The 13,358-nt window shown below is 31.9% G+C and overlaps 2 protein-coding genes across 5 annotated transcripts in view; one reads left to right on the top strand and one right to left on the bottom strand.

Annotated features, from left to right (window-relative positions):
• The window catches only part of LOC107440570 (uncharacterized), a 449,104-nt gene extending 440,931 nt beyond the window's left edge, over positions 1 to 8,173 (top strand). For all 4 annotated transcript variants that reach the window (XM_043043457.1, XM_043043458.2, XM_043043459.2 and 1 more), the window contains 7 exons: positions 184 to 336; positions 424 to 611; positions 1,869 to 2,030; positions 3,263 to 3,372; positions 3,865 to 4,042; positions 4,807 to 4,978; positions 5,721 to 8,173. In XM_043043457.1, coding sequence (XP_042899391.1) covers positions 184 to 336; positions 424 to 611; positions 1,869 to 2,030; positions 3,263 to 3,372; positions 3,865 to 4,042; positions 4,807 to 4,978; positions 5,721 to 7,534 — 2,777 coding nt within the window. In that variant the 3' untranslated portion in view covers positions 7,535 to 8,173. The remainder of the gene's footprint in view (positions 1 to 183; positions 337 to 423; positions 612 to 1,868; positions 2,031 to 3,262; positions 3,373 to 3,864; positions 4,043 to 4,806; positions 4,979 to 5,720) is intronic.
• Positions 8,174 to 12,096: 3,923 nt separating this feature from the next.
• The window catches only part of LOC122269595 (uncharacterized), a 3,612-nt gene continuing 2,350 nt past the window's right edge, over positions 12,097 to 13,358 (bottom strand). The window contains exon 2 of the mRNA XM_071183943.1: positions 12,097 to 12,234. Within this exon, the coding sequence (XP_071040044.1) occupies positions 12,097 to 12,234 (138 nt within the window). The remainder of the gene's footprint in view (positions 12,235 to 13,358) is intronic.

Genomic DNA, 13,358 nt, shown 5'->3' with positions numbered 1-13,358 from the left:
ATATATAAATGCATATCCCATGCATATAATGCTGTTGCAAATCGTTTCTTGCACTCAAGATTTTATCTACGAGCTTGACAGCGGATAAACAGAAAAGCGTATATTCGAGAGTTTATTAAAAATGGTGTATAACTTCTTATATATTTTATGTCATAATTATAATATTTCTTATAACTATTCCAGGTCACGAATACCCTTTCAGCATCAAAATGAATTTCATAAGAGAACTGCTAAGGCGATCTGATTTAGATCTGAGGAACTTAAACAACATCAGCACAGATTCCAAATGCTATTTCATACTTCGAAGAAACACCCTCAACAGTTCTACGAGAATCGGTACGTTATATTTTCGATCTGTCTTATATAACATTGTACGAAGAAAAGCCATGTTTTTTATAAATGTTTCTTGTATTCTTGTATCAGATCCGAGGCTACAGAAGAAGAGAAAAAAGCATAGACGGCCTCATCCAAAAATCAACTGGCCTTTTAGGAGACCTGCTGCCAAACACGACTCTGTCGATAGTGGAAATAGTAGTCCTCCTCCCCATAGTTTATTTGGTCTATCTCTGTGGAAATTGTGCCCAGATAATATGATCCCCAAGCCTGTTATGGTAAGATATCTATTCAAATTTGATAATTTTTAAATTTGATTTGTTTATATGCGTCTTTTATAATACTTCAAGTTTAATCACAAACTGGTATGAACATTTTTTGAAATGGGCTTTATGTTTGAAATTATTTTTTAATCTATTCTTTAAATCGATTAAAATCATAATCGACTCTCCAGATTGATGATTATGCAAAGAGAACACATTTTTTTATAGCCGTCGTTGAACAGCTGACCCAATTTTTGGGTTTACTACTACTAATGTTCAACTCCGTAGCCTTATAATTTTGAACCCAATTCAAAAGACAAGGAAACCTCCTGGATCAAATATTGGGAGTAATTTGCCTTTGTAGAGGACTTTTATTCATAGAACTAACCCGCATTTGCTTTACATGAAGAGGAAAACCACGAAAACCTCCCACGGTTAGCCACGGTCAACTACCCATCCCTGGGATTCAAACCCGGTTCGCCTCATTGGGAGGTGAGCGGTCTATCCTCTGAGCCACAAAACAATACAATTGTTAAATTTGATACAATTGTTAAATTGTAAATTGTTAAATTTGATACAAATTTGAACAATTCAATTGTAAAACAAAGATTTAATATATCAAAAAATTGAAAGATTAGATCTGAAATTTGTGAATTTTTATCTTGCCCTTTAATACTACCTAAATATGTTTTTAATCCATGAAGTTTTATAAAATCTTATAATATATGAATTTATTTTTCCAAAACGTTTTTTATTTTATTTACTATTTGTTTTAGAAAGGCGAAGATTAATGAAGAATTAATTGTAAAAATCAAATCTGCGCATTAAAATATTTTATTTTACATTACTGAATACCGAAAAAATAAGAGAAAATAATTAAGAGGAAGTAAATTTTAAGTTTAAAAACACTTAAACACATTAAATGTTTGAGTCTTGTCTACTCCATAGACTTAGAATGTAAGGCTAATAGTCTCTCCTTATCCTTTTGGTTGTCAAATATACTAGATAAGCTATAAATACTTATTGTTAAAGAATTAATAATTTTAACTGTTAATTAACTTGTACAAAGTTTTTTCTGGAAAAGCCGATTTCAAACTAATCAATTTTAAAATTCGATTATATAATTATAAAAAATTACTTTTTCTCATAATTTTAATGAAATTGTTAATCCAATAATTAAATAGCTCTCAGATATTTTTATTTATTTGTTAATGTTTATTGCTTGTGTTAATCCCTATCTATGTATAATAATTTTTTAAATTTTATTTTTAGTCTATGTTAGTTCAGCTTTTCCAGCAAGGACCCTTTACTGTGGGTATCTTTCGTAAATCTGCCAACGCCCGAGCTTGCCGCGAGCTTAAAGAGAAACTGGAATCAGATCCTGAATATGACTTGAGGAATGTTCCCATCATTGTATTATCCTCTGTTTTTAAAGTAAGTAATCAATCTAAAAATGATCGTGCAATTGATTGTGATCTGCATTTTGGCTCTTTATATTTCAGTGGCTCTTTTTTTTTTTAAAGTTATGTTTGAAATTAACAAGCTTAGTGGAAAAGATGTTAATTTAAATTTTGGAAAATTTTTTTAAAAAATCAGCTTTAAATGTATAGGAACACTAGAAAGTATTTTTATAGCAAACTTTTTCTGTTTGAATTTTTTTTTTAAATAGAAAAATTAATAAATAACTGCTCCATTCTTACAGTGGTTATTATCATGTTTACTATGCCTGAATATTTATTGATTTCTATGTATCACTTAACCTTTTTTTTTTTTTTTTTGACTAAGCTCTCAAATTTATTTATCACTGAACAAAAAAAGATTTATGTACCAAATGTAAGAAAAAAAAGAGGGAAGAGATAAAAATGTATAATTTGCTGTGTTGTGCTAAGGTAATAAAGCACTCATTCTTGCTTAGTTTTGTCACCAGATAGCGCCATAGACAAAAACAAGAATTTTTACACTCTGTATCAAATTAATTTAAGAGAAATATTTGATTAGAGCCTCTCTATTTTGACTTTAAACTGTACCATGTAAATGTTACAAATATATTTTTAAAAAAAACTCTTTTTTTTAAAAAAAAAAAATCTTTAACACCACCTGTTGAAGAACTCTATAACTATTTTGAAATTTGATGATAATGAATTCTGATGTCCTAAACTGAAAACAACAAAGCATATATTTTGATCTCTTTCGTTTTTATTTAGTTGTTGTTGTTTTCTAATTTACAAACGATGTGTATTTAAAACTTATATAAAGCCAGTGTTTTTTAATCTTCTGCTTTGCAGCAAATGTATATAAAATGATTTGAAAAAATAATTTCCCCATGTTATGTGAAATTTCATATGTATTTGTATTCCTTTAATTATGCCTCTCATTTTAATATTTATTTTTGAAACTTAATTTATTGCAAAACTCATCTATTCTCATGCTATTCTCACCTGAAACTTTTATGATTCTCCTTATGAAACCTTTCAGCTTAAAATTTTCCTGTTTTAGTTATTAGTATATATTTAATTTTACTCTGATAGAGTTCATAAAATCTATTTATATTTGAAGTTGAGTTAAGTTTTATTTATGTTAAACTAACAATCTAATTTTAACTTAAATTAGTTTTGATTTTTTTCTACTTTTGATGTGTTATTAAATGCTTTATTTCTGTTGTACAGGAATTCTTGCGAAGTCTTCCCGACTGCCTCCTTCAATCAGACCTTTACAAACATTGGCTTCAAGCAACCTCTTTTGAAACTGAATGGGAATGCAAAAAGAGAATCCTTAGGTAACTTTTTTTGAAGGTTTTTTATGGTTTCAATGTGTGTAAAAATTAAAAGGTTTTTGCTAATTTTAAAATAATGTTTAACATAAATGAGCTTAAATCTTTTTATGTTTTGAAACACTTTTTATGTGTTTCTTTCCTGAGATGGTAAAATAAGCATTCTTAGATTTAGTTTGACAAAGTTATAAAAAAAATTTTGTTATTCTGACACGTCTTCCTAACCTGTTTCTTTTCTGCAGAAAGATTAAAAGTATAGTAAAAGTTAAAATTACAGTTTTAGTCATTTTTATAGAAAAAATGTTTTGCTAATGTAGGAGCTAAAATTTATTTTGATTTGCCTAATTAATTTTATTTATGTAAATTTTCAATATGTATTCTTAGATTTTGCCTTATCATACTTAAACTGCCTTGACAAAATAGAATTTCATTATTTTTTTATTATCTTACCTATCTTCTCTTCTCTTACCTAATCTTATGTTTATTTTTTACTTTCAGTCTTTTAGCTCAGTTACCACCTCCAAATATCCGGCTTTTGCAATATCTCTTGTGTATGTTGTGGCACATAGCTCAGCACTCTTCCGAAAATAAAATGTCTTCCATGAACCTTGCTGTATGCATTGGTCCTACTCTTTTAAATCCAGGAAAATTTCAATCTCCTGTTCTTCAACAAGAGGTAAGAATTTCTTTTTCTCTCTTGCTAGCATTGTGCATTTATTTCATAATTCAAAGTTACATAAAAAAACAAATATACATGAGATATAATTCATTTTATAAAAAGTCAAAATATCCTAAAAACATAAGGTCACAGGATCATTATTTGTTTGACTTAAACTATTTAACAACAAATATGCAACTTGAAATAATAATACAATATAAGTCCTAAATGTGCATACAAATTTGGAGCAGAGTAGTCGTGTCAGACTCTTGTGCTAATCACTAATCTTTTTTTCAATTGTATCTAATTTTGTAATTGTATCTAATTTTTCTTGTAGTTTAATTTTGTTATAGATAAAGGGCCTGGGGCAATGTAGTGATAAAGCTAATTTTTTCAGAAGTAATATTATACATCAAACTGTACCTTAATATTGTTACCAGATAGGTACTTTAATACATTTCTGCTTGTTTCTTTTAGTTTCATACACAGAAACATCTTATTACTAGCATGTTTTAAGCTATTTTCTCCTGATCGATTTTAAAATGTGTCTTATCATTTTGATGCCTGAACCCTGAATATGTTGTAAATTTTTTTTATTTACATAATTTAAAATATTGCTATAATTTTTTACTACTAAGATAGTTTTACCCAATCCATTTTTTTTTTTTTGAAATAAGAGAAAAGCATGCTCTTTAATTTTTTAAAGTATTCTTGATAGTTTCTCTCATCAAAATAGATTAGCATGTGATGTTTATATATATAAAAAAAAAATTCTTTTTCAGGATATTGCTGAACGGGTACCTAAAGCAGTGTCATTTTTGATTGACCATTGTGCAGAATTATTTGGTGACCAAGTATTGCAGCTGCTGGGGGCATCTCCCGAAAGAGATAATTCTAGGCAGGATTCTGGAGCAGAAGAGTCTGATAGCCTTCACAGCTTACATGATCTTGCAAGTAAGTTTGAATTCTGCCTTAATATATATAAATTTTATTAATAATAAGTTGTCTCTTAATTTAAGAATAAGTTGTTTTATTCTGCTTGAAACATATGGTTTTGTTTTTTAAAAAAATTGTCCCTTAACCTGTTTTCTTATTCAATTTTTTTTTTTTTTTTTTTTTTTTTTTGCTAGTAAACAATTTAAACAGGTGAATCCTAAAAATTTTAAAACCAATTGAATAATTTCTTTTTTACTTACATGATGATGTTGCTTTTTTTATTAACTGGTTTTTTCCTTTTGATTTAAATGTTCTATTCTAATAAACAAATCTTACCTCGCAAATTGTTGTTTAGTGTATTAGAGAGCAACCTAAAAAATGAATCATTTTTTTTTCGTGACTTGATATTTTTTATTTATTTATTAAATCGCAGGAAAAATGAACTATTTAAAGATAGATTTGATTATTAATTTTTTTTTAAAAATTGAATTTAAAAAAAAAATGAACTAATTTTTTTTTTTAATTTTATGCTACATTTGTCCTAATCAAAATACAAAAAAAGTTTTAAGGCATCTTTTTCCTTTTGAAAACATTTAAACATGAATGGATTGTGTAAACTTTCCTTTTTATTATTATTATTAATTAGCTCTTTTTTTGTAGTAAATAATTTATTTTCTACTGATTACATTAATATACTACTAAAAATTTTTTATTGTTTCTTTAAACTATTTAATATTAAACATCAAATTTTCTTTTTCAGATCAATATAGACGAGATGACTCTTCTATTGATAGCTTAGATCGCGATTTCCTTGATGAAATTGAACCTAGTCCAAAATTGCCTTGCAAGAGCAAGATGTCCCTAACAAACCTCAGTCGAGATTCTGGTCTTACACTAAGTGATACACAACTTTATACACCAGAAGAAGAGGTGGAAAGTGAGTCCTCCAGTGCTGATAGTCGAAGGGGTAATTCTACAGCCCTAACAAAGAGTGTCCCCCACTTGGATACTGCTGGAATAGACTGTAACACTGCTTCCTATGGCAAGAATGCTGGTGTTAGCATAGACGGCACTTGCCATGATGTGATGCGCAAGAGGCGGCTAGGAATGGAAGCCCATCGTACCAAATCTCTTGCAGCCTGTTCGTCATGTGTGCATCCAGATTATCATTACGAAAGGAGTCCTCATTTACCATTGCAATTATCTCAATCATACAGTTATAGCATGCAGCAAGATTTAATGGACAGATCTTACGATAGCTTTGTACGCAATTATCATAACCCTGTGAGAAGACGGGACGTTAGAGGTCGCTCTGGATTACAGAGGCCTATAGTATCTTCAGTTGAACCTGTTGATAACTATATGGAAGGTACATTGCGTCGAAGTGCTTCCGAGGAGAGTTTACTTCAAAAATATGTGAGCTCCTCTGCTTCTAAGAGGATGCTAACTCAACGTAAAAGAAGAGCACCCTCACCACCTCAGTCAAAAGGAACTATGTCTGCCCCATGTAGCACTAAAAAGACTGATTATTCAAAAGAATGCTCACGGCAGTCTAGATCTGTCAGTAGAGAACCTGACAGACATGCTGTGTGGTTTGCGACACACTCACGGAGAACAGACTGGAAAAGAAGTCAATCGACGTCAAAAATTGATGAGATTGACCAGGCTCACGATTCTAGCACCATATCTTTGGTTTCAAGCGAAGATAGTACACCACAGGTATCTAGGAGCAATAGCAGGGTGCAAGAACTGAGCTCAAAATCTCATAGTGATCTGTATGCCATGTATTATAGTCCGCAAAGAGTCAATAGTGTTTGTAGTTCTACATCAGATGGAAGTCAGCAATCTCACCAATCACACAACTCGCGTTGTTCTCAGTCATCGCAAAAATCAAACAATTCACATAAATCTCAACATTCAAACTGTTCCATAAACAACTCCCCTTCAAAACCCAGTGAACCCCCCAGTTACCTCGAAGCCATAAACCGACAAACATTGTTGAAACAAATGCAGCATCCAGCAGTTGTCATTGTTAAGAATGTAACTGATGAAATGAGGGCAGAGCAAACCTCTCTCAGTGCAAAAGCTAGAGAACTTTATGAAAACTCGGTTCGAATGTATTCGCAACAGATTCCTGAGGATGATGACACTCATCGGGCTGTACCGGCTAATGTGGACTGTACCGATGGCCACCGTAAATCTTCCATTTCAGTCAAGGGCATCCAGACTTCACCAAGAATAAGCAGTCAAGAGGGAGCGCATATTAGACTAAGGCACCATCCTCCAGTTCATGTAACAGATTCTCAGCTACACAACATGAGAAATTTCCACATAAGGTCTAGGAGAGAAATACTTCCTGAAGAACTTAGAAAAGAAATAAACTGGAGTGTCGCGCAACTGAGGGAGTTTTTTAATACAAGAACTCAGGAAGAAAAGTCTCTAAACTTTTCTAACTCATGCCTGGAGAAATGTGATGAACTCAATAATAGCAGATCTCCTAGGCAATTTCCAACACAGCAACACACCCGCAGTCGAAGCTTAAGCTCTAGAAGTGAAGAGGAATCCTTTGTCTAAGTCTAAAATATCTTGCTGAATGTTAAAAGGTGATCAAAATATTCTTCAAAAATCTCACATTATGTAAATATGCTATCAGATGCTATAAGAAAAACTGTAAAAAGTGTACATTAAAATTAAAAAATATTGGATTATTTAATATCTGATCTTCTTTTACATTCAGCAGACCCAACATGTACATATTATTCCTTCTCAGGTTTTGAACCCATAACGACCAAATCTAATATATGTGTTCATTGTCAATCGCTCTTGTTGTTGTTCGCTTCAATAATGTTTCGCATTTATTTACTGAACATACCCATTTGTGCAATGTGGAGTCAAAAAACTTGTTTTTTTCTATATTATTCGCTTTGATTTGTATATATGTATTTGAGCAAGGCCTGAGGCTGAATTGGTGAGATTACTACCAGCTTTTTTTGTGCCCATCTTACTAGTCCATGAATGGACTCATTTTTCCGCATTCGTGTACAATTTTACCGTTTTTTGTAACTCATTGTTAATTATAGTGTTTTAATTTTGTTTCAACTAATGCATGGTGAGTTTCTAAGCCTTGTGTCTGATGCCAATTTTGAAGCTCATTTTTTTTGTACATTTACTGTATACATTTTTTTTTATTAAAATTAAAAACCCTATTCTAGATTTGTTGTTTTTACTTTCTTATCTTACTATACACTTCTATATAATAGTATCGCAGACAGTGGATTAAACGCAATTACATGGGGATTAGCGTTTTTAAAAAGGGCTTAAAGGTGCTTATTTTCGTTTTTTAAAAGCCGTTAAAGGTGCTTTTTTTATTGGGTGTTTTTTAAAAAAGTACTTAATTTTCCCTTTTCGAAAATAAGATTTTTTTTCTTTACCAAGCCAATTTTCACCATGTATTATGCAAAAGCGTGTTTTTCACATTGTTCTATTCAACGTTCATTCAAACACTAAGCATTTCTGCATACCGTCGGTCCATAGCCTATGAATGCACTAATCATTTTACATGTTTGATGAAATACTTGCGGGTCCGTATACTGAGCTGGGTTTGGTGAGATTCTTGCACTGTCATGTGCAACTCTGCTGCATTTTGCAAGATATTCTTAATTTCATGCTTCATTTCCCACACTCTGAAATCGAACCAAAATGAACCAACTAAGGTAATAAATGTACCAATAATTTCTTTATGGTGGCTAATATAATCAAGAAAAGAGTTATTTGTCAGAAGCTAGTTATTTTATCACGATCATGTAAAGTCTTTAAAAATTATTTTGCATTTTGTTAATGTGTATAATGCTTAAAAGGTGCTTATTTTTTGTTGAAAGATTTAGCTACGTACCCTGAATTAGAAAATTTTTTTGAAGTAGCTTTCACTAATTATATCTTTGTGTGGCTAGTCATAATACAAGCATTCTTTTATTGCAACTTTATTGTAACTGTAATTTATATTCTTCCTGTTAATTCTTAAACATGCTTATTTTTTAATGAACAACAATGAAGGGAGGCCGAGTTTAAAATATTTCCCACAATGTCAGTAAATATAAGCAAAAAAGGTATAAATCATCTTGTAATCCAGTGTTTCCCAAACTGTGGTACGCGTACCCCCAGGGGATGGGAACAGTTTAGCGGGGGTACGCGTTCTTGTGCGAAATATCTTGCAACAAACGAAAATTTCAAAAAATTTTATTTCAAAACAAAGCTAGCCACTAAGATTTACGATTACGTATTCTTCTATAGGCTCTTTTTTGCAAAGTTAACAGTTAATAATTAGTGGTGTCAACATCCACTTGTGATTTTTAACTTTTGTGCAATTTTTTTATAGTAAAGGTTTGTAATAAATTCTACTTATTTTGATTATTTTTATAAAATATAATTTTTATCCTGTTATCACAACAAAAACAATATCATCCTTCTCANTTGAAGTAAAAGTGCGAGCTTTGCGCCAAAGTGACGTCACTAGAGTGCGCGGCGAGAGATACTTCAAAGGAGTGATCCAGCCCTTCTATTCTCTTTAGCCCTGATACTGACCTGGGTTTGGTGAGATTCTTGCACTGTCATGTTCAACTCTGTTGCATTTTGCAAGATATTCTCAATTTCAAGCTTCATTTCCCACTCTGAAATCGAACCCAAATGAACCGACAATTTCTTTATGGTGGCTAGTATAATCAGGAAAAGAGTTCTTTGGCAGAAGCTAGTTATTTTATCATGATCATGTGAAGTATTTGAAAATTATTTTGCATTTTGTTAATGTATATAGTGCTTAAAAAAAATTTTAGTGCTTAAAAGGTGCTTATTTTTCGTTGAAAGATTTAGCTACGCACCTTGAATTAGAAATTTTTTTTGAAGTAGCTTACACTAATTATATCTTTGTGTGGCTCGTCGTAATACAAGCATTCTCTTTTTGCAACTTTATTGTAACTGTAATTTATATTCTTCCTGTTGATTCTTAAACATGCTTATTTTTCAACACATGAAGTAAGGCTGAGTTTAAAATACTTCCCACAATGTCAGTAAATATAAACAAACATGGTATAAATCATCTTGTACTCCAGTGTTTCCCAAACTGTGGTACGCGTACCCCCAGGAGACGGGACAGTTTAGCGGGGGTACGCGTTCTTATGCGAAATATCTTGCAACAAACGAAAATTTTAAAAAATTTTACTTGAAAACAAAGCTAGCCACTAAAATTTACGATTACGTATTTTTCTATTGGCTATTTTTTGCAAAGTTAATAATTAGTGGTGTCAACAGCCAGTTGTGATTTTTAACTTTTGTGCAATTTTTTTATAGTAAAGATTTGTAATAAATTCTACTTATTTTGATTATTTTTATAAAATATAATTTTTATCCTGTTATCACAACAAAAGCAATATCATCCTTCTCACTGAATCAAGGAAACTTATTAACACAACTTTGTACCAAGAAAGAAAAATAAACATGGTTTAAAAAAAATACATAAATTTTTTTATTAGTGGTGCATAGCGTTACGAAAAATTTAGAAAGGGTACTCAAAGAAGTTTGGGAAACACTGGTGTAATCCATGCCTTTGATCCCATAGTAGAATCCCAGAAAATTTTTGAGATCCATTTTAAATGAGGTTTTTCATCAAAAAGAAAAAATGACATTGAAATATTCAGGGATCCTGGTGGACACGGCCCTTTCTAACATAGCAATTTTTCACTCAATATTTGCGTAGTTACATTTACAAATAAAAAAATAAATAATATTGTTTCTGAATTCTAAAAAAATGTCTATTTCAAGGAAACTTTGACATCTTCTTGGAGAGAACTGCTACCAAATCATCCCCTACTCACCTCCCTTCCCCCTGCCCAGAAGGAATACACGATCTTATTTCTGATCGATGGGGAAAATTCTTGCTTTCAAATGTCACTGCGAACAGTGAAACAGAATTTTAAAAAAAATAATAATAATCTCGTTAAATGAGAGATAAATAGTTTACAGGTCAACAATTTCTTTTTTAATTCCAAAATAATTCGAATCAAGAAGTTAAAATTGCAAGTTCGAATTTTTTTATGCTATTTTGTGGGGTTAGATAACTCTGACCCAGTTATATAGATATATGGTTCCCAGCAGATCACCGAAGTTAAGCATCACTGGCTGTGGTCAGTGCACTGGTGGGTGACCACTTGGATCAGTCTGTGTAGGGACCAAGGGTGTGCGGTATGGGTCCTCGTTAAGCTGTTCTACCGTAATGTGTTCGACTTCGCGTGCAGGTCGTCGGGTTACCGAAGCGGGGGTGCCATACCCTCTTCAAGGATTCAAAATTGTGATGGCATGTCTTCGGATCATCCTCAGGGATGTTTCCCAGACCGTCGCCAATAGCCCATTATGCAGCTCTAGTGCGACGTAAAATGAACAACAACAATATATAGATATGTACACAAGGAGGAATCCCCCCCTACCGTTTTTGGGAAACTTCCGTGGTCGCAGAAAATATTTTCTGTCAAGTGTGTTCGTAATAGGTACGAACATGCGTAATAGGTACGAACACTATTACGAACATGCATTATTTATCATAATTATTTAGGTAAATTACAACGATAATTACCAAATATTTAAATGAAACTTTTTCTAATTATCCTCATCATTTGATAAAAACATTTCGTTCAAATTTATGACTTCTATATTTGTTGGAAGTGTGACTTTGCATTGATGTAAATTATACAATATCGAAAGGAAACTATTTAGTTATTCATTTCAATGCAATGAGAAATTAGAGATAGCGACATGTTATTTATGGCCTACTGTCAATTCGGCTAGTCACCCTTAGAATTACAAATGATCGAAATGAAACTTTTTTTAGTTTCTTTATAGCTAATAAGAGAACAATTGACCCAAATTTGAGACTTTTGTTTTGGCATTAGTGTTAATTAGCATTAACGTCAATCAGACTAATTACCCTGATAATTACAAATATCAAATTTGGGGGGGTTTCTATTTAAGGCATAAAAAATACGAATTCTAAATTTGAGAGTTCAGTCCTACTTACAAAGCCCAGTCAAAACCAACTTCATCAATTCGTTTCAGGGCCGTGGTAGCTCATTGTTCAGAGAATCGGATTGCTATCCGGAGGGTTTGGGGTTCGATCCTCGAATCCGCTGAGACCCACTGAGTACATGAGATATATGTGCTCGTGAAGTCTGTGGAATCGAAGGTCCTGTGGTCAATCGCCAAGAAGTACCATGGGGACATGGAGGGATCTGAAGAAAATTTTCTTCCCCTTCAAATCTATGTCTAAATAGAAAAAGTGGCGTCGTATTGTGAAGGCAATTCTTCGGATCATCCTCAGGGATGTTTACAAGACCATTACCAATAGCACATTGTGCAGCTCTCGTGCGACGTAAATAAGAGAAATTTGTTTTTCTAATTATTTAGACTATTTGTCACTCAAAATGTGAAGCAATTGAATAAGTGTTTTTAACTCTTCAATAGCTGGTAATTTCTTACAAATTTCTGTTATATTTATTCATTACACTTAATGCCCAAGGCTAACGCCACCATCTTGGTCAGTACAATTCACTTGCGACCTCTTCTCTCAATGTAGATATACGGAGTTTCTATTCTTAAAAGCCATTCTTTATCGTTCAATTCTCTTTTTGTCTCTGAAATTATATGTTTTATTTTTATTCTATTCAGTAAAAATAATACCTTATCTATAAATTAAATCTTTCGCATTTCAGCGTTCATAATCAGCTGTAACTTTTTATTTCTCTCTTAGAAATGTTTTATGAGGTTCAGTCGCTTTTTTTATGAGGTTCAGTTGGTTTCTTTATGAAGTTCAGCCGGGTTTTTTTAATGACGTTCAAAGTGTGGTATGATTTGGGAGTTAAATCATTATGGACATTATTATCAGTGTTCAAAGAAAAAGTTTTTTCCCAATAGTCAATACCAATTGTTACTTGGTCGTTTATAATAAAAATTTGCCTAGAATTCAATTGCCATTAATTAAATTTAAAATGAAATTTTAAGTGAAACTCTAGATGCAAATAACAAAATCGAAAAATGTTTTAAAATTCTGTTTAATTTTCAAAATATTAAATTAAATAAAAATATGTTCCTCAACTAAATATAAGACATATTAAGAATATTAAACCAATAAATTCACTTGAACAGCAATTATATTTTCGGAAAAATTTCACATTTTTTCAAAACACAATGATCTTGTTTTTAATTCTACTAGGAGGCTCCGCCCCCTGTTCGCTAACGCTCGCCAACCCCCGAGAATTTCTACGCAATCCTATGTGGTTCACGCCGTGAACCATGGCTCGCTGGGCTCGCTCGCCAATGAACACAATGTTCTAGCACAAAGACATAATATATTATC

The sequence above is a fragment of the Parasteatoda tepidariorum genome, chromosome 8, assembly GCF_043381705.1.
Source record: "Parasteatoda tepidariorum isolate YZ-2023 chromosome 8, CAS_Ptep_4.0, whole genome shotgun sequence".
In the NCBI taxonomy this organism is placed as follows: Eukaryota; Metazoa; Arthropoda; class Arachnida; order Araneae; family Theridiidae; genus Parasteatoda; species Parasteatoda tepidariorum.
Note: the sequence above shows the minus strand (reverse complement) of the source record. Positions and strands in the feature narration are given on the sequence as shown.